The 20,560-nt window shown below is 37.3% G+C and overlaps 1 protein-coding gene across 1 annotated transcript in view; it reads left to right on the plus strand.

Moving 5' to 3' along the window:
* Positions 1-20,183, plus strand: part of MCF2 (MCF.2 cell line derived transforming sequence) — a 62,229-nt gene extending 42,046 nt beyond the window's left edge. Inside the window, 9 exon segments of the mRNA XM_033201560.1 lie at positions 1,501-1,593; positions 2,411-2,536; positions 3,225-3,446; positions 7,399-7,491; positions 8,862-8,950; positions 14,854-14,916; positions 16,202-16,311; positions 17,513-17,625; positions 19,444-20,183. Coding sequence (XP_033057451.1) covers positions 1,501-1,593; positions 2,411-2,536; positions 3,225-3,446; positions 7,399-7,491; positions 8,862-8,950; positions 14,854-14,916; positions 16,202-16,311; positions 17,513-17,625; positions 19,444-19,476 — 942 coding nt within the window. The 3' untranslated portion in view covers positions 19,477-20,183.
* The last annotated feature ends 377 nt before the right edge of the window (positions 20,184-20,560 follow it).

The following is a 20,560-nucleotide window of genomic DNA, read 5'->3' on the forward strand; positions in this document are numbered from 1 at the left end:
CCTATTTGTGGTTGAATAATATTCCATTATATGGATGCATAGCATTTTATTTATCCATTCATTGATTGATGCACATTTGGCTTGTTTCTACCTTTTGATTATTGTGAACAATGCTGCTAAGAATGCTTTTGTACAAGTCTTTTTGTAGACATGTGTTTTCATTCCTCTTGGCTATATACCTGGGAGTAAAAGTGCTGGGTCGTATAGTAACTCTACATTTAACTTTTTTGAGAAACTGCTGGACTCTTTTCTAAAGTTACTGCACCATTTTACATTTCTGACAGCAGTGTATGAGGGTATTAATTGCTCCATATCCTCACCAACATTTGTTATTATCTAATTACTTCTTAAAAAGACTTTCAACAAGCATCCTTTCTTGAACCCCAACTTTACCTCCCACTTTCAGAGGTACTTGGTGTCTATAATCCATGAGACTTTGTGGAGGGCAGGGAGGAGATGTTTATAACGTAAATTGAGTTGTTCCTTGGCTTTTTCCTCCACCAGCTTGAAATCCACTTTTCTCCAGTGTGCTCAGTTGTTGACCACTTCTAAGTTTGGTTTCCAGTTTCCAAATTTTACTCAAGTTTTCCCCTTTCTCATCTTCTTCATAACTGTGTGATTTTGCCTAGTAAGATAACTTTTCCATCATTTTAGTTGTGTGTCATGAGTAAGGAGATTTAAGTGCATGCATCAAGTTGGTGCAAAAGTTACTGCGGTTTTTGCCACTGAAAGTAATGGCAAAAACCGCAATCACTTTTGCACCAACCTAATAGCAGTCCTCCATCTTTAACTCTTGTTTGAATTAGATTGTGTATTGGATTTTACCCATATTCAGAGGAGAGCCATGGTTCTTATTCAGGCATATTGTTTCCCCAATCCCTTCATGTTCTGTACTTTCTCTATGCACATTTCATCCTAAATACCTGCATCTTGCCCTAACTATGGACCCCTACAATGTTCCCAAAACCCAATGTCATGACCTTTATATTTATAGTGGCAGTGGGCCAATTACTGGTTGAAGTATAGCACCAGTTGAGGAGGGCTTTATTTTTCTTGTGATGTTAAAAATTTTGTTCTCATATCCAGTCTGATTTATATTCAGCACAACCAATTTCTTTTCTGAGCCTTGGCTTATAGAGCTTGGTCTTTTGTGAATTTTCTTGAATATATTAAAGAATGTTTTAATCATGTTAATCTATAGTCATTCCCTGCTTTCACACCTTTTAAGCATTCCACATCAATATGAATTTATATTTGAAAACTTTTAAATCTTTGAAATGTTGAAATTGTTTACCTCTCCAATCCTTGAAACAGTGTTTATGGTAGTTTTTCAGATATACTGTGTCTTGTAATTTCTGTACTATAACAGTGATTTTTCCAATAAATTTTCTTTGAGATGTAAGAAACATTGGGGCATTAGGTTTAATCAATGAACACTTGGCATTTTCACAGGGTACATGTCTTAATTTAATTTTATTGATATTTATCTTTTAATGACAGGAATGTCAAAGAAAGTTAAAACACAGACTTAGACTGGATTCCTATTTACTCAAACCAGTGCAACGAATCACTAAATATCAGTTATTGTTGAAGGTAATTATATGAAGCATTTGTTTGTTTCTTTACTTTTTGAGTCAGATATGGCAAAGCCATTGAAAAGGAATAGTTTACTAGAAGCACTAGAAATAGGTAGGCTCAATGACTGGGAAGGCTGGATTTGGCAGAATTTTGCAGTGTGCTCCATCAATTCACTGTGGCTACAAATGCCATAGGCATAGATATCAGGCTGAGAATATCTGGAGTCTTAGCTATTTAATTTTTCATACAAGTTGTGTTGATTTCCGCACAATGTTTTACTGAAGAACTTTAAATATTTGTAAGAAGAACTAAACAAACAAATATTTCTTATAGTTTTGAGGCAGTATTTCATAGGGACCTTCCTAATGAAAAATGCAAATGGCACTCCCCTAGTGTGATGCAAAAGGATTACTAGAATATTGTGTTAAATAGAAATACAATACAACTTGTTTTAAAATGAATTTTCATCATGTTCTATGCTATATGCGTTATGAGTGCATCATGGCTGAAACAAATGATTGTATATAGAGGACAAAATAACCCTACATGTAATGGCTTTAAAAACTGATCTCTGATGTGTCTTAATAGCTATTATACTTCAATTTCAGAAGCATTAAATGTCCTTTGTTTTATACTATTCAGTCACTATTCTACTTCCTCTATTTTGGCAGTTATTACAAATATTACTGCAGCAAAGAGCATGTAAAAGGAATTACTACAAAATGTGACATTATATTTGGATTCCAGCTTGAAAGCATGTTAGCCAAAAACTTATTCATTTCAATCAGATATTAATATCTGCCTAATATTAATTCCTGATTTCTAATTACAGGAGCTATTAAAATATAGCAAAGACTGTGAAGGATCTGCTCTGTTAAAGGAGGCACTCGATGCAATGCTGGATTTACTGAAGTCAGTTAATGATTCTATGCATCAGATTGCAATAAATGGCTATATTGTAAGCACATTTTAATAATTGTTGGAATTTTAGAGGGTCGACATCTCAACATCCCTTTTCCCCTCTTGGAACCAATTGAGAAATAACATATAAGAATCAGATAAATGGAGATCAAAATGTTGATATTACTACTGATAATGCTAAGTGGAGAATTGGCTTCAGATCAGCAGTCAAATGGATTTATGAGATCCCCCTTGTCCACAACGGTCTTCCCCCAATCCCAGACCTGGGAGATCCTGCTTAAGGAATGCTTGGGTCAGCTAAGAAAACGTATTGTTCTGTAATTGCTGCTTGCCCCTATAGATAGGAATAGACAGGAAAGAAAAGAATCAAGTCTTTAGCACTTGTGTCGCCTTTTAACAGATTAGCTCCACCCAGTGGGAAAACTTGAACTGGTATATATCATGCACCAATCAGGACTGAAGAAGAGATGGGGAGACTTACCCTGTCTGAAATACCTCCAGATGATATGAAGCCAGAGAAAAGGAAGTTTCTTTTGTCCCCCACCCCCACAGTAATTTTGTACTTATGTGGTGCATGCCATGTTTTAACATACAAAGTTAAGTTTTTAAAAAACATAAATTATTCTTCAGGGTTTTAGTAGCTCAAGCTAAACACTAACATGTTGATGTCAGAGAGCTGAATGTAGCTTTGCTTTCTACTAATGGGTTTTGATTTTCCATTCTAGGGAAACTTAAATGAACTGGGCAAGATGATAATGCAAGGTGGATTCAGTGTTTGGATAGGACACAAGAAAGGTGCTACAAAAATGAAGGATTTGGCTAGATTCAAACCAATGCAGCGACACCTTTTCTTGTATGAAAAAGCCATTGTTTTTTGCAAAAGGCGTGTTGAAAGTGGAGAAGGCTCTGATAGATTCCCATCATACAGTTTTAAACACTGTTGGAAAGTAAGACAATTTGTATCGGGTAATGTAGTATTGTTTTGTGTGTGTGTGTGTGTGTGTGTGTGTGTGTCTCCCAGTTTGTACTTTTTTTTTTTGTTTCAAATAGTACGTTTTATACTGTAGCTGCACATCTTTGGTTTTTTTTTTTTTTTAAATCTTAAGTCTTATGTAGAAGGCAGATGAATCATAACTTCTCTGCTTGAAGTGAAGGTGAGGGAATTCAGAGCTTTGATTCCTCCCTTTCTTCTCACTACAATATTAGGTATTCCCCAAAGGGGCTCCATAACATCCTGAAGAGCATGGCTTGAGATTATAAGGAGTGTCCCAGCCTCCTCATAAGCACTGTCTTTCCAGTGGCACTGGGTGGAGTTCTTGGTCTTGTTAGAAAGGAGCCTTATGCTACAGGAGAGACAGGGAGGAAAGAGTTACCTCCTTTTCCTCAGTGCAATTTAAAAATGGATAACTTTTGTATTTAGCATGTCCCCACCTTCCTTTCCGTGTTCCTCCTCCATTCCCTAACTCCACCCTTCCTGGGTGTTCAAAGCCACCTATAGCTGAATCCTTTCCATATCTGTCCTGTTCCATCTTTCAAAATTACTTTATTCTCTCCTATAAACCAAATCCCCATTTTTTCCCTAATATTAGTTTGTTATTAAAATGAGAACAGTTTTGTTTGGGGAAGTTATTGACAACCCAATGATACAGCTGGTTAGTCCATTAGAGAAGAGGAACTTCCAATTCACGTGATACTCATAATTGACAAATTTGAAGTTTTTTTACATCTAATGAATTTCATCTTTTGAATTTTAAATTCTAAAACCAATATAACATTTGTCACAGAAAATTTCAAAAATAGAGAAAATGATTGTCCTTAATTCCCCAACCACTATCACATTAGTCACTTTTCATGAGCATGCTCTTTCATGGTTCTCATCACCAGTATATTTGACAATGGATGAAATTTTCAGCAGCAGTTATAAAGAGAACAGGCAATATGTTTTGAGACAGGCATGAGGTGTTTGTATTAGGAGACTACCTACAAGCAGGCCTTGCTTTTGATTGTTCCCATAGGATCAGCAGCCCCTAGTTGTTTCTAACAAGGTTCCTGCCCAGGGTCAGGTCAAAAAGAAGTAGTTCTGCCTATCATCTATTTTCCCTGCTTCACTCTGAACCCACAGCAGCTTCTTTAAAACTCTTGTTTTCATCCAGTTGCTCCTTTGATTTTAGCATCCACCTCTAAGCCCCCAAATCTCAAAGGGCCTTCTAAGTCATTAATAAACGTTGATTGAGAACCAAAAACTTGTAATCTGTGTCAGAGAGGGCTCAAATCTCTTGCTATCTGTATACCTATTCCTTGGGAAGGTACTTTACCTTCCTAGGCATATTTGACCCAAATCCATTTGATGTACATTTTATTGTGAGGTGACCTAATTTCTACCTAATACAGTATTTCTATTTCATATTAATTTTCTGTTTTACCTTTAATTTGTTACAATGATGGACATGCTAACAAAAGGTTTCTTGAGTACATTAAAGTAAGGGGGATATGAGGTGATTAAGTCATGAGAACTGAAACTGCAGTAAGTACCATGGAAACAGAGAAGGTGGGATAGATGCAAGAAACATTTCAATAGAAAGTAGACAGATGGGCTTGATGACTTACTAGCTTCAAAAATTAAATAATACCTGACATTGAAGGAAGAAAATCTTTCTGGTTCTTCTTTGGTTCTCCAGTAATGCCGAATATCCTTAATAAAAAACATTAGCCAGTGATGCCTACAAGGCTTTAGACCAGGATTCCCGGGAAAATGGTGATACCACTGAAAATTAGGATATTTCTTAGGGTTCACTATGCTCACTTCTGCTTGCCTGCTTATCATGAGATTCCAGCATTAAGCAATTGCTAGCATTCCTAGTCAATGTGTTGTTTAACATTTGGGTTATTGGTTTCAAAGTCTTACCCTTTTTAGAGAGGATCATAACCTTCTCTCTCACTTTTTTTTTTAACTTTTATTTTAGATTCAGGGGGTACATCTGCAGGTTTGTTACCTGGCTGTATTGCATGATGTTGAGGTTTGGGGTACAAGTATCCCATCACCCAGGTACTGAGCATTGTCCCCAAGAGTTAGTTTTCCAACCCTTGTCCCTCCCCCTCCATCCCTCCTCTGGTAGTCCCCAGTGTCTGTTGTTGCCTTTGTCTATGTCTCTCACTTTAAATGAACTCTTGTTTTGACTGCACCATACAAAGCTGGAATCCCGTGGCCTGACCGTGTACTTTCTAATGATTTATATGTTATATTTTAAGTTGGCCACTTATATGCAAGGAAGGCCCTATCTAAAGTCAAAGTTGACCAGATGGGGAGATTCGAGTCCTTTAGATTCCTTAGTTCATGTGTTTATTATCATTGATTTTTAAACATTTAACAAACCTGCACATAGTCCTTACTATGTGTAATACATAATGGTTAGATTTCCAGGGCAACTCAGAAAAGTTCACCTCATCGATAATGATGTACTAGATGTTTGCAATAAACAATAACAAAAAAAATTGCAATTTAAATAGGGGAAGGAGTAGAAAGCAAACTCATACTTTAAAAAGCTCATTATAGAATCTAAGCATTCACTCCATGCTATTTAGTCCTTATATCAACCCTATGAAATAGATGTTCTTTCCATTTTATAGTTGAGGAAACTGAAGTTTAGAAAAGTTAAGCAACTTGCACCGAGACACATAGCTAGCTAGTGAATGGTAGAGATGTATTCCAATCCAGACCTCTCTAACTTCAAAGCCTGTGTGCCTTCCAGCTTATCATGTTATTAAGACAAAACCATGTAATGAAACAAAATTAATTTTTAAAAATATTGAATATGAGATTACTATTCATCTTAAATTGTGATATTTGAGCAGAAGTAGGTTAGTTGGAATGGTGGAGTGAGAATATAAAGATAGTTTGGGACACTGTGAAAATAACTTCTTACTTACATTCAGGGTGGATGTCACGGGTTCTTTCATTAATATGTTATTACATTTCTAAGCATAAGTGCTTTTCTTCTCCTTGGTATGGCAATCTCCCTAGCACTACCTTTAATGCTTATCAGCTCTAACTAGGGCCATTTGGGGAGCTCATAACTAGAACAGAGAGTGAGATACTCCTTTAGATAACTACATAAGAACTGAAAGAAAAGAGGAAGGCAGAAAGGACTAAAAGAATGTTTGTGCAAAGGAATGAGATTGCCTAAAATGCAATTAGCCAAGCTGTTAGCAGAAAATGATGAAAGAAAATGGAAGAGTTTATGACTTGCATGATGACGTTGAGAAGAAAAAACTGCGGTAAGGAAGAGATATTGTGTACAGAAGTTTCACTGGGTACAAAAAGACAACAATGTCCCATGACATATTATTTGTTTTTTTTTAGAAAGGCCAAGAAATTGGTGGAAAATAGAGAGATCCTTGTGTACCTGGCTGGTTCTCTCCTGTCCCATAAATTAAATGTTTGTAACTTGTAAGACTTCTATCAAAATAAATTGTAATTTGTAAGATTAAATGATCTGTCAAATGATTATTCTAAATAACCATTTAAATTAATTTTCAGTGGCTTTTCTTTATTGATGTTTAATTACTTCTGTGTTTGACCCAATAATTTGTTTTAATAGTGTACTATTAATTTATAACATAATTAGATCTTAGATGGGCTACTTGGATGTTCAGATTTATAACATTTGTGTCAACCACTGAAATGAAGCATGCAATCTGAACTATAAAGTGCATAGTTCAATGAAAACATTTAAATACTCTCATCTATGATTGTAATTATCATTTCATATTCATTAAATATAACATGTATTTTTCTGCCCAAGAGAAATTCTGTTTCATTTAGAATATGATAGGGTAGATTTAATGTAATTTCATATTCAAAATAAAATGCTCATGAAAATTTTGACTTATTTATTATAGATGGATGAAGTTGGAATCACTGAATATGTAAAAGGTGATAACCGCAAGTTTGAAATCTGGTATGGTGAAAAGGAAGAAGTTTATATTGTCCAGGTTGGTCATTTAAAAATTCTTCTAGAAACAAAAACCTGCATTGAAATACAAAAGCCCGAAGTTATAAACAAAAATAATTTTGGTCACACTTCAAAATTTCCACTCCTTTCATGTAGGTCAGTTAAATATTATTTGAATATTCTTTGTGATGTATTTAAATGTTTTCTAGTAGCTACATTGAGATATGCCTGTGGTGTTCTCTAGGGCTTCAAGTTTTCACAACTACATAGGAGACTTATCAACTAGAGCTGACAGCTTGGCAGGTACTTCTCTGTCCCCATCAAGTTTCCAAGTTATGGAATTGTAATATTTCTGAGTTCCTCTTGTGCTAAGCATTCTAGGGGTACCTGATTATGAGACATGGGATGTGACAGTTCAGACTTGCTTTCTACTTCTAAAGAACATGGTTAAAGCCCTGGCCAGTCGTATAGGATGCAACATGTTTCAGGGAAGGGAAGAGGAATCAGAACATTTCAAGAGGATGTTGTCATTACAATAAATATTTGTATCATGACTTGTCAATGTGCTGTTATCTGTTAAAAATGCTCAGTGTTTTCTGTTTGTTGTAATTCTTTACTAGTTGACTACAATCTATGAAAATACGTTTTCTTGGTTTGTTTGAGGTATAATATTTGGTATCATTTAACAAATATCTTGTAAGTAGTGGGAGGATATTTAAGGAGGCTTTCATGTTACCATCAGTCACCAAGGTTATTGTGCAGTAGATGGCCTTTTCGGAAATAATAGAACTTGTTTTATGTTACTAAAATTAAACATCAAAGCATTATATTTTAAAAATAATCCTCCTGTAAAGACAAAATAAGTGAAATTATATTTCACATTTTCATCCAAGCATTATTATACCATTATTTAAGGGCAATTTCAAAATGGATTTTTTTTTGAGACAGTGTCTCACCCTGTTGCTCAGGCTGGAGTGCAGTGGTGTGATCTCAGCTCACTTCAACCTCTGCCTCCCAGGCTCAAGCGATTCTCCCACCTTGCCCACCCAAGTAGCTGGGACTACAGGCACATGCCAGCATACCTGGCTAATTATTATTATTTTTTGTAGAGATGGGGTTTCCCTATGTTGCCCAGGCTGGTCTCAAACTCCTGGGCTCAAGAGATCTGCCCACCTTGGCCTCCCAAAGTCCTGGGATTACAGCAAAAATGGTTCTGATTATATTATCTCATCTAATCTGATAGTGAATGATTTGCTTCATAAAAATTTTAACAATCAGATGGTTAAGATTTGAGTATGGTGTTATAGGGAGTCAATAATATTTTATGTATACAATTACATTTGTTTTATTATAGTACATCCTTTTTAAAAGGAAATGTGTACCACCTCCCTTTTTTTTTTAAATCTTTAGGCTCCTAATGTAGATGTGAAGATGACATGGCTAAAAGAAATAAGAAATATTTTGTTGAAGCAGCAGGAACTTTTGACAGGTAAATTCAAGCATGCGCTCTTCAGAACACGAGGTATAGTAACAGCTTATTGACTCAGATTTTTAAATTATTTTTCCCGAGAATGGGGCTGATATTTACTTTACACTATTACAATGAGAAGATTTGTTAATTTAATTAGTAGGAGATCAAGATTCAAAGGGTTGTTTAAACTATTTTGAAGAATGAACTTTACACTAGAAAATGAACCCTTGTGCTTAAGAAGCAGTTGAGAAGCAACACAGCGAGCTGATTGTGGTAATTCCCATCCTTTCCATGAGATGACTCTGCTTAGTATCTCGAGTAATCATTGCTCAATAATGTTGGAATGGGAGCCAGTTCTACTTCTAAACTTGAACTTCTTGAATAAAATATATATGATTCAGACCTTTCCAGATTCAAACTTGAGACCGGCCTTCCCTCTGATTGTTTCAAGTCTGTGAAGGTTAAGTCTAATGGCAAGGGGGCGGAGCAAGATGGCCGAATAGGAGCAGCTCCAGTCTCCAACTCCCAGCGCGAGCGACACAGAAGACCGGTGATTTCTGCGTTTTCAACTGAGCCTCTGCTGCTGATACCCAGGCAAACAGGGTCTGGAGTGGACCTCAAGCAATCTCCAACAGACCAACAGACAGTCCTTCTCACTGTCAGACGAAAACTGTCAAACAGGAAGGACACCTATACCAAAACCCCATCCGTACGTCACCATCATCAAAGTCCAGAGACAGATAAAACCACAAAGATGGGGAAGAAGCAGGGCAGAAAAGCTGGAAATTCAAAAAATAAGAGCGCATCTCCCCCTGCAAAGGAGCGCAGCCCATCGCCAGCAACGGATCAAAGCTGGTCAGAGAATGACTTTGACGAGATGAGAGAAGAAGGCTTCACTCCATCAACCTCTCAGAGCTAAAGGAGGAATTACGTACCCAGCGCAAAGAAACTAAAAATCTTGAAAAAAGAGTGGAAGAATTGACAGCTAGATTAATTAATGCAGAGAAGATCATAAACGAAATGACAGAGATGAAAACCATGACACGAGAAATACGTGACAAATGCACAAGCTTCCGTAACCGACTCGATCAACTGGAAGAAAGAGTATCAGCGATTGAGGATCAAATGAATGAAATGAAGCGAGAAGAGAAAACCAAAAGAAAAAAGAAGAAAAAGAAATGAACAAAGCCTGCAAGAAGTATGGGATTATGTAAAAAGACCAAATCTACGTCTGATTGGGGTGCCTGAAAGTGAGGGGGAAAATGGAACCAAGTTGGAAAACACTCTTCAGGATATCATCCAGGAGAACTTCCCCAACCTAGTAGGGCAGGCCAACATTCAAATTCAGGAAATACAGAGAACGCCACAAAGATACTCCTCCAGAAGAGCAACTCCAAGACACATAATTGCCAGATTCACCAAAGTTGAAATGAAGGAAAAAATCTTAAGGGCAGCCAGAGAGAAAGGTCGGGTTACCCACAAAGGGAAGCCCATCAGAATAACAGCAGACCTCTCGGCAGAAACTCTACAAGCAGAAGAGAGTGGGGGCCAATATTCAACGTTCTTAAAGAAAAGAATTTTCAACCCAGAATTTCATATCCAGCCAAACTAAGCTTCATCAGTGAAGGAGAAATAAAATCCTTTACAGATAAGCAAATGCTTAGAGATTTTGTCACCACCAGGCCTGCCTTACAAGAGACCCTGAAGGAAGCCCTAAACATGGAAAGGAACAAGCGGTACCAGCCATTGCAAAAACATGCCAAAATGTAAAGACCATCGAGGCTAGGAAGAAACTGCGTCAACTAACGAGCAAAATAACCAGTTAATATCATAATGACAGGATCAAGTTCACACATAACAATATTAACCTTAAATGTCAATGGACTAAATGCTCCAATTAAAAGACACAGACTGGCAAACTGGATCAAGAGTCAAGACCCATCAGTCTGCTGTATTCAGGAGACCCATCTCACATGCAGAGACATACATAGGCTCAAAATAAAGGGATGGAGGAAGATCTACCAAGCAAATGGAGAACAAAAAAAAGCAGGGGTTGCAATCCTAGTCTCTGATAAAACAGACTTTAAACCATCAAAGATCAAAAGAGACAAAGAAGGCCATTACATCATGGTAAGGGATCAATTCAACAGGAAGAGCTAACTCTCCTAAATATATATGCACCCAATACAGGAGCACCCAGATTCATAAAGCAAGTCCTTAGAGACCTACAAAGAGACTTAGACTCCCATACAATCATAATGGGAGACTTCAACACTCCACTGTCAACATTAGACAGATCAACGAGACAGAAAGTTAACAAGGATATCCAGGAATTGAACTCATCTCTGCACCAAGGGGACCTAATAGACATCTATAGAACTCTCCACCCCAAATCAACGGAATATACATTCTTCTCAGCACCACATCGCACTTATTCCAAAATTGACCACATAATTGGAAGTAAAGCACTCCTCAGCAAATGTACAAGAACAGAAATTATAACAAACTGTCTCTCAGACCACAGTGCAATCAAACTAGAACTCAGGACTAAGAAACTCAATCCAAACCGCTCAACTACATGGAAACTGAATAACCTGCTCCTGAATGACTACTGGGTACATAACGAAATGAAAGCAGAAATAAAGATGTTCTTTGAAACCAATGAGAACAAAGATACAACATACCAGAATCTCTGGGACACATTTAAAGCAGTGTGTAGAGGGAAATTTATAGCACTAAATGCCCACAAGAGAAAGCAGGAGAGATCTAAAATTGACACTCTAACATCACAATTAAAAGAACTAGAGAGGCAAGAGCAAACACATTCAAAAGCTAGCAGAAGGCAAGAAATAACTAAGATCAGAGCAGAACTGAAGGAGATAGAGACACAAAAAACCCTCCAAAAAATCAATGAATCCAGGAGTTGGTTTTTTGAAAAGATCAACAAAATTGACAGACCGCTAGCTAGACTAATAAAGAAGAAAAGAGAGAGGAATCAAATAGACGCAATAAAAAATGATAAAGGGGATATCACCACCAACCCCACAGAAATACAAACTACCATCAGAGAATACTATAAACACCTCTACGCAAATCAACTAGAAAATCTAGAAGAAATGGATAATTTCCTGGACACTTACACTCTCCCAAGACTAAACCAGGAAGAAGTTGAATCCCTGAATAGACCAATAGCAGGCTCTGAAATTGAGGCAACAATTAATAGCCTACCCACCAAAAAAAGTCCAGGACCAGATGGATTCACAGCTGAATTCTACCAGAGGTACAAGGTGGAGCTGGTACCATTCCTTCTGAAACTATTCAATCAATAGAAAAAGAGGGAATCCTCCCTAACTCTTTTTATGAGGCCAACATCATCCTGATACCAAAGCCTGGCAGAGACACAACAAAAAGAGAGAATTTTAGACCAATATCCCTGATGAACATCGATGCAAAAATCCTCAATAAAATACTGGCAAACCGGATTCAGCAGCACATCAAAAAGCTTATCCACCATGATCAAGTGGGCTTCATCCGTGGGATGCAAGGCTGGTTCAACATTCGCAAATCAATAAACGTAATCCAGCATATAAACAGAACCAAAGACAAGAACCACATGATTATCTCAATAGATGCAGAAAAGGCTTTTGACAAAATTCAACAGCCCTTTATGCTAAAAACGCTCAATAAATTTGGTATTGATGGAACGTACCTCAAAATAATAAGAGCTATTTATGACAAACCCACAGCCAATATCATACTGAATGGGCAAAAACTGGAAAAATTCCCTTTGAAAACTGGCACAAGACAGGGATGCCCTCTCTCACCACTCCTATTCAACATAGTGTTGGAAGTTCTGGCTAGGGCAGTCAGGCAAGAGAAAGAAATCAAGGGTATCCAGTTAGGAAAAGAAGAAGTCAAATTGTCCCTGTTTGCAGATGACATGATTGTATATTTAGAAAACCCCATTGTCTCAGCCCAAAATCTGCTTAAGCTGATAAGCAACTTCAGCAAAGTCTCAGGATACAAAATTAATGTGCAAAAATCACAAGCATTCTTATACACCAGTAACAGACAAGCAGAGAGCCAAATCAGGAATCAACTTCCATTCACAATTGCTTCAAAGAGAATCAAATACCTAGGAATCCAGCTTACAAGGGATGTAAAGGACCTCTTCAAGGAGAACTACAAACACTGCTCAGTGAAATCAAAGAGGACACAAACAAATGGAAGAACATACCATGCTCATGGATAGGAAGAATCAATATCGTGAAAATGGCCATACTGCCCAAGGTGATTTATAGATTCAATGCCATCCCCATCAAGCTACCAATGACTTTCTTCACAGAATTGGAAAAAACGGCTTTAAGTTCATATGGAACCAAAAAGAGCCCGCATTGCCAAGACAATCCTAAGTCAAAAGGACAAAGCTGGAGGCGTCACGCTACCTGACTTCAAACTATACTACAAGGCTACAGTAACCAAAACAGCATGGTACTGGTACCACAACAGAGATATAGACCAATGGAACAGAACAGAGTCCTCAGAAATAATACCACACATCTACAGCCATCTGATCTTTGACAAACCTGAGAGAAACAAGAAATGGGGAAAGGATTCCCTATTTAATAAATGGTGCTGGGAAAATTGGCTAGCCATAAGTAGAAAGCTGAAACTGGATCCTTTCCTTACCCCTTATACGAAAATTAATTCAAGATGGATTAGAGACTTAAATGTTAGACCTAATACCATAAAAACCCTAGAAGAAAATCTAGGTAGTACCATTCAGGACATAGGCATGGGCAAGGACTTCATGTCTAAAACACCAAAAGCAACGGCAGCAAAAGCCAAAATTGACACATGGGATCTAATTAAACTAAAGAGCTTTTGCACAGCCAAAGAAACTACCATCAGAGTGAACAGGCAACCTACAGAATGGGAAAAAATTTTTGCAACCTACTCATCTGACAAAGGGCTAATATCCAGAATCTACCAAGAACTCAAACAAATATACAAGAAAAAAGCAAACAACCCCATCAAAAAGTGGGGAAAGGATATGAACAGACATTTCTCAAAAGAAGACATCCATACAGCCAACAGACACATGAAAAAATGCTCATCATCACTGGCCATCAGAGAAATGCAAATCAAAACCACAATGAGATACCATCTCACACCAGTTAGAATGGCAATCATTAAGAAGTCAGGAAACAACAGGTGTTGGAGAGGATGTGGAGAAATAGGAACACTTTTACACTGTTGGTGGGATTGTAAACTAGTTCAACCATTATGGAAAACAGTATGGCGATTCCTCAAGGATCTAGAACTAGATGTACCATATGACCCAGCCATCCCACTACTGGGTATATACCCAAAGGATTATAAATTACTCTACTACAAAGACACATGCACACGTTTGTTTATTGCGGCACTATTCACAATAGCAAAGACTTGGAATCAACCCAAATGTCCATCTGTGACAGACTGGATTAAGAAAATGTGGCACATATACACCATGGAATACTATGCAGCCACCAAAAAGGATGAGTTTGCGTCCTTTGTAGGGACATGGATGCAGCTGGAAACCATCATTCTTAGCAAACTATCACAAGAAGAGAAAACCAAACACCGCATGTTCTCACTCATAGGTGGGAATGAACAATGAGATCACTTGGACTCGGGAAGGGGAACATCACACACTGGGGCCTATCATGGGGAGGGGGGAGGAGGGAGGGATTGCATTGGGGAGTTATACATGATATAAACGTCATGCACATGTACCCTAGAACTTAAAGTATAATAAAAAAAAAAAAAAAAAAGTCTAATGGCAAGGATGCGTGTGTGTGTGTGTGAAAGTCATTGGCCTTTAAGGAAGTAAGAAGTATGACTTCTGATGATAATACGCTTTGTTTTATTTCTCAGTTAAAAAAAAAGAAAGCAACAGGATCAATTAACAGAACAGGATAAGATTCAGATTTCTCTTCAGCAGAATGATGAGTAAGTGATTATTCTTTAAGAAATACCACTCCTGCAATCTTTTGTATTCTGTATGTAACATGAAACAATGTAATTAAAGTATCTCAGACAAGCACCATCCACCAGTTTAGCAATAACTCATCAAATTCCATAAACACATCATTTTCTCAGGTCCAGCCTTATATTGGAGGCTGATAGTTCTTAATAGTTATCCTTTGGGTTGACTTTTAAACACGATTGAAAATGCTTTATTTTTAATATATCATTGGAAGAATTACATGTAGGCTGACAGGAAAGGAGGCTGCGCTCATAAGCCTTTTTTTTCCAAAGTATTTTTGGTCACCTTTGATCTGATTGGAAAAAGAGAGTTGTAAGAATATGGGAACAGAGCAAATGAAGGACTGGTTCACAGTTTTACAGTCTCTTGATGGAGACCTCTTGCTGGTGATTTGGCCTCTCTCTACATAGACAGAAGGTATGGATCCTGGGAGGGAACTGAGCCTGGACACAACCAGGAGTCATTAAGGAAGCTGGCAGTCTTCTATAACAGCACACTGGTATGGGTTTAGAGATGTCATCATCGTATTCTGATTCTAGAAATTCCAAAAGGTGGAGTTTTCACTGAACGTTTGCATATATGCTGAAAGATTCTCTCATTGATTCTGAAGGCCTGGCACAGAGATTCACCATGCAGCATCTGCATGCTCTGGGGATCATTGAATGACTTATGAGGAATACTGTTTTTTCCTTCACTGCATGTCATCTTTCCGAGGTAGCTAAAATCAGATGAAACATGTGGTGGTTCACGTGGAGATTTAGGAGAACCATTTAAAAGTTACACAGAAAGTCTTTATCTTTCAGAGTTCAAAAACTCAACCTTTTATTGTACATTATAGGAGTAACATCTTTAGGTTTTATGCAGTGATTGACTTAAGAATAGTTGGTACATACTCAACAATATGAATCAGTTGAAGGTTCATTTTCATTTATATACAACTTACCTGATTCATCAATGTTATAAGTCCACAGAGCAACGGGGATTGTATACAATACACCTACTTTGGGTCTAGAAGGGAGCAGTTTTTGTCCTTACATAATGGAGAATCTGCCGGCTTGGATCTGAGATGTAAGCTTTTGTATCTTACAACCTATTGTCACGCAGATTTAAATAAGGAGTATTGGCTGTTTGGATGGATTCTCAGCATGTTCTTAACACTTGATGTCAGTGGAAGAAATACCACTTTAAATTTATTTTTACTTTTAAACTGTACAAAAGCTTACTTAGTTTTATACATCACTATTTCAGAAAGCAACAGGGAGCTTTTATAAGTACTGAGGAAACTGAATCGGAACACACCAGCACTGTGGTGGAGGTCTGTGAGGCAATTGCGTCAGTTCAGGCAGAAGCAAATACAGGTATGTGTCATGGTCATCCTAAGACAAGATTCATGGGTGTGCAAATTTTTACCTTACCTTTCATTGTTAATTTGGAAATCTACCCACTTGATATTTTTGTATAAACAAAATACAGTCAACCCATTTTTATAAGACTCTCATGTCTTGCATATGCAAGATACTCTGATGGGCACTAGAGAGTATTGGTTGTCAAAGTGTGGTCCCTGGGCCAGTAGCATCAGCATCACCTGGAAACTTTTACAGAAGACAAATTCTCTTGCTCTATTCAGACCTTCTGGATCAGAAACTCTGGGAGCAAGGCCCAGCCACTTGAGTTTTAACAGGCTCTCTCTGTGATTCTGATGCATGTTCAAGTTTAGGAACCCCTGCTATAAAGGGTAATAGTGATGAATAAAACATATATGCTGGCTTCAAGGAATGCGCATTTCACTTATCCTTGGTTTAATGAATAGAGAAGAGTCATTAACAGCTGGAATATTTATTCTTCCTCTGTGAATGGTTTTATTTGAAGTGATTTTAAATACTTTATTTAATTCAACAAATATTGACATAACACGATCTGCATTCCAGGAGTTATGCAAAGTGCTAGGCATATAGTCTAATTAGGATACACTCAGCTGCCATACTCATGAAGCTAGGAGAATAGAAAGATAGTTAAGCAATTAAAAGTAAATTTGGTGAGTGTTACAGCAGGGAAGTACAAAGTGCTGTAGAAGCATACATGAGGATCACCTAAGCAACTCTAGGATCAATAGCATAGACTTCTTTGGAGAAATGCCTAACAGTGTGCCTGATACTCAACACTTTAATATGATGATCCTTAATATGGAAGATTTCTCTACTGGTTGTGGAGAAAAAGGTAATGATAGCGTTGTTGAGTTTCCAGTTATCCAGTTAAAGGTCACTTCCCTCAGGTCATCTATGTTGTGGCCCCCAAAAAAGTAAGGGGAGAGCATAGTACTAACACCTTCATTTGGCAGGTGAGGAAACCAAGTTAGAAAAAAGTGACAATGACTTTTCCAAGATTGCATGAATAGTTTAATGTGGCCAGGATGAGATCTGTTAATTTGCTGCTTACATTAGATTGGTTAATCCATTTTTTAAAATTCAACTTTTTAAAGCATTATAGCTAGTTTTATTTCTCACCTTGTGGTAAATTAGCACCATCAAGTAACTGCCACATTCCACACTTTTCTTATAGTTTGGACTGAGGCGTCACAACCTGCAGAAATCTCTGAAGAACCTGAGGAATGGTCAAGCAACTATTTCTACCCTACTTATGATGAAAATGAAGAAGAAAATAGGCCCCTCATGGTTAGTAATAATATATTAAATTAAAATTATTGAGGCAGTTTTACTAATGAAACATAGGTGGAGCACATAGGGGCAATCTTTTGTCAGCATCCTTGAGGCCATTAGGAGTGTGCCATTGCCAAAGTAGTTGAAATAAATCTTATTATGAACATCAGGAAGCACTTCTCTCTTTGAGTAGAACCTGTTTGACCTATACATAGAACTTCTACTGAAGTTGATGAAATAGTCAGTCTTTCCAAATCTCTATACATTGCCCAGTTTTATCTTTAGTAGAGCTTCACCACTGTGTTTTCCATCCAGACATGTGAAATAAAATCAGAGAACAAAGGAACTTCAAATATACTTTAAAAAGCAGTTTGGATTCCAGATTAGAAAATAAAGGAAATAAGCATTATACGTTAAAAACTATTTAATAACATCTTGGGATGGATATATTTTAGTGTGTTCTCAAAAATGTACTAATAATATAAAATCTCAGCATATTAGAGCAAGGGAGCACCCTGTAAAATTAAAGGAGGTTGCTTTAGGGTCAAAGTGTTTATAGAAGGAATAGTTTGCAAGTTGGTAGGATACTAGTGGGTTATTAAAGAGGAGGTAGGACTGTTTGGGGGTAAATCCCTACTTTTCTAAAGTCACCAGCTTGGAGGGTAGCAGTGATGCCTGGAGGTAGAGTGCTCCTTGGTGCCCCTCAGAGGAATCAATTACATTTGGCAGTTCCACTGTTAGTGGAAGAGGGTAAACCTCGTCTCTACTAAAAATACAAAATTAGGCGGTTGTGGTGGCGCATGCCTGTAATCCCAGCTATTCAGGAGACTGAGCCAGGAGAATCACTTGAACCCAGGAGGCGCAGGTTGCAGTGAGCTGAGATCACACCATTGCACTCCAGCCTGAGCAAAAAGAGTGAAACTCTGTCTCAAAAAAAAAAAAAAAAACCAAAAACAGAAAGAGGATAATGGCATGGATAATCACAAAACTGTACAGCATTGACTCTGAAATGCAGTCTTTAAAAAAGTAGATATTGTTTCTCCTAATAATACGATGACCATAGTACATATTTGTCTGATAGTTTACAGTTTGCCAAATGATTTCTCAATTAATATTCACAGTATTAGTATGAAAAAGAGCAGGCTTTATTACCTTCAATGTACAGAGGAGGAAACTGAGGCTTAGAGCTGATAAGATATTTGTCCAGAGTTAATTGTCTATACCTGCAGTTCTCAAACTTTTTAATGAAGGAAGCCTTTACATCCTTAAAACTTGAGAACCCCAAAGAAATGAAAAAGGCAAATAGTGTCTTAATGTATGTTGACCTTGCAGACCCCTTGAAAGGGTCTCGGGAACCCACAACAGTCTGTCTCCCACACTTTGGGAATCTCAGGCTTAGACTAATAATAAAAAGAAGTTTAATTTCTTTAATTAATGTTAGCAGAGTATGGAATGGATAGAAGTAGTTTTTAAATGCGAGCAAAAAGTGAGAGGAAGCCAGTTTGTGTTTAACCGTTTACTGTAGATGATCTATGAAGGCATTGTAAAGAACTCAGCTTTAAGCGCTTTTTTTTTCTAGCTATGGTATCATAAGATAAAGTTAATATGCAAAATTGAAGAATGCTTTAATCACAGAGGATGGGAATATAGAAAAACCTATTAGTTTCTCTCTCTTTGTCCAATAATTCCTAAGGAAAACATACAAAAACGCAACACAATGTATTCCATATACTCTTCTTCCCTGCCAAAAAAAGAAGCTGGAATGGCCTGCTCTTTTGGCCTCACTTGATCAAGTTGTAAACTGAGCAATAATGGGTGCTGCTTCCCTTGTAGAGACCCATGTCGGAAATGGCTCTCCTATATTGATGAAGCTACTATGTCAAATGGCAAGTAGCTCTTTCCTGCCTGCTTCTCAGCTCATTTGGAAAAATACTGCGCAAAAGACATTCAGCTCAAATGATGCAGATGTTGTTTTTAGGTTAATGGACACACAAAGAAACCACAGCACATGCTTCTTTTCTTTCATGTAATAAAGCTTTTAATTATGGTACGCTGTCTTTTAAAAATCATGTATCTAATGTGTCAGATATTGTGCTTGAAAGATTCTTATCTCAGAATACTTTTGGACTTGAAAATTATTTCTTCTCTACTTTGTAACCAAATGCAATCGGTGTGCCTTGGATTATTTAGTTTATTAATGAATTAAGTTAAAATTTCGGCTGCAAAATGGCTAAGGTCAAGTAAAGCACAACATTATGATTTAATATGCTTTTGTTGAAACCACAGCTTTTGTGCCCATTATTTTAACCTGTGTAAAACAATACAAAGCCCAGAAATTCTTTTTGGGGCATGAGTAAATTTTGTTCAGGGCTACTGTCTGTATGTGCCCAGATAAAATTTTCATGAGAGTAGTTTACAAAAGCCCTATTTAAAAATTATTATTTTCACACTTGTTTCTTTCTGGATTTCTGCTTATAATTAATGTAACTTAAATTAGTTGTGCTCTGCTATTTTCCCTATATTTCATGTTGTAATTCTTTTTTTTCAAATAAAAATTGATTCTTCAGATTAAATAAACTTGTTCTGCCTTTTTTTGTCCCCCATCACATACTGCTTCATGTCCATCTGTTCCTGCAAAGCTGCTGCAGCTACCACATTTACCAGTGAAGTAAAGAGTAAATTCTTCATGTCGCAGAGCAGGCTGTTATGCAAGTGGTTTTGCAATCAAGTTTGTAATATAATTTTTAAAAACAACTTTACAGTCTCCAGGCAAATATAGAGCCCTAGCAGACTGCAGGAAGAGAGGCTTAGAAGACGTCCTGATTAGAAATGGAGATGTCATTCAGCTTCTCCATGGGGATGCTGAGGGTCAATGGTAGGTGTGTTTGCAAAGCCTGTGATGATCTCCAGCTGGGGCATATAGATAGCTAATCAAATGTTCTGCTTTATC

This window comes from Trachypithecus francoisi, unplaced genomic scaffold, assembly GCF_009764315.1.
Source record: "Trachypithecus francoisi isolate TF-2019V2 unplaced genomic scaffold, Tfra_2.0 Lachesis_group6, whole genome shotgun sequence".
In the NCBI taxonomy this organism is placed as follows: domain Eukaryota; kingdom Metazoa; phylum Chordata; class Mammalia; order Primates; family Cercopithecidae; genus Trachypithecus; species Trachypithecus francoisi.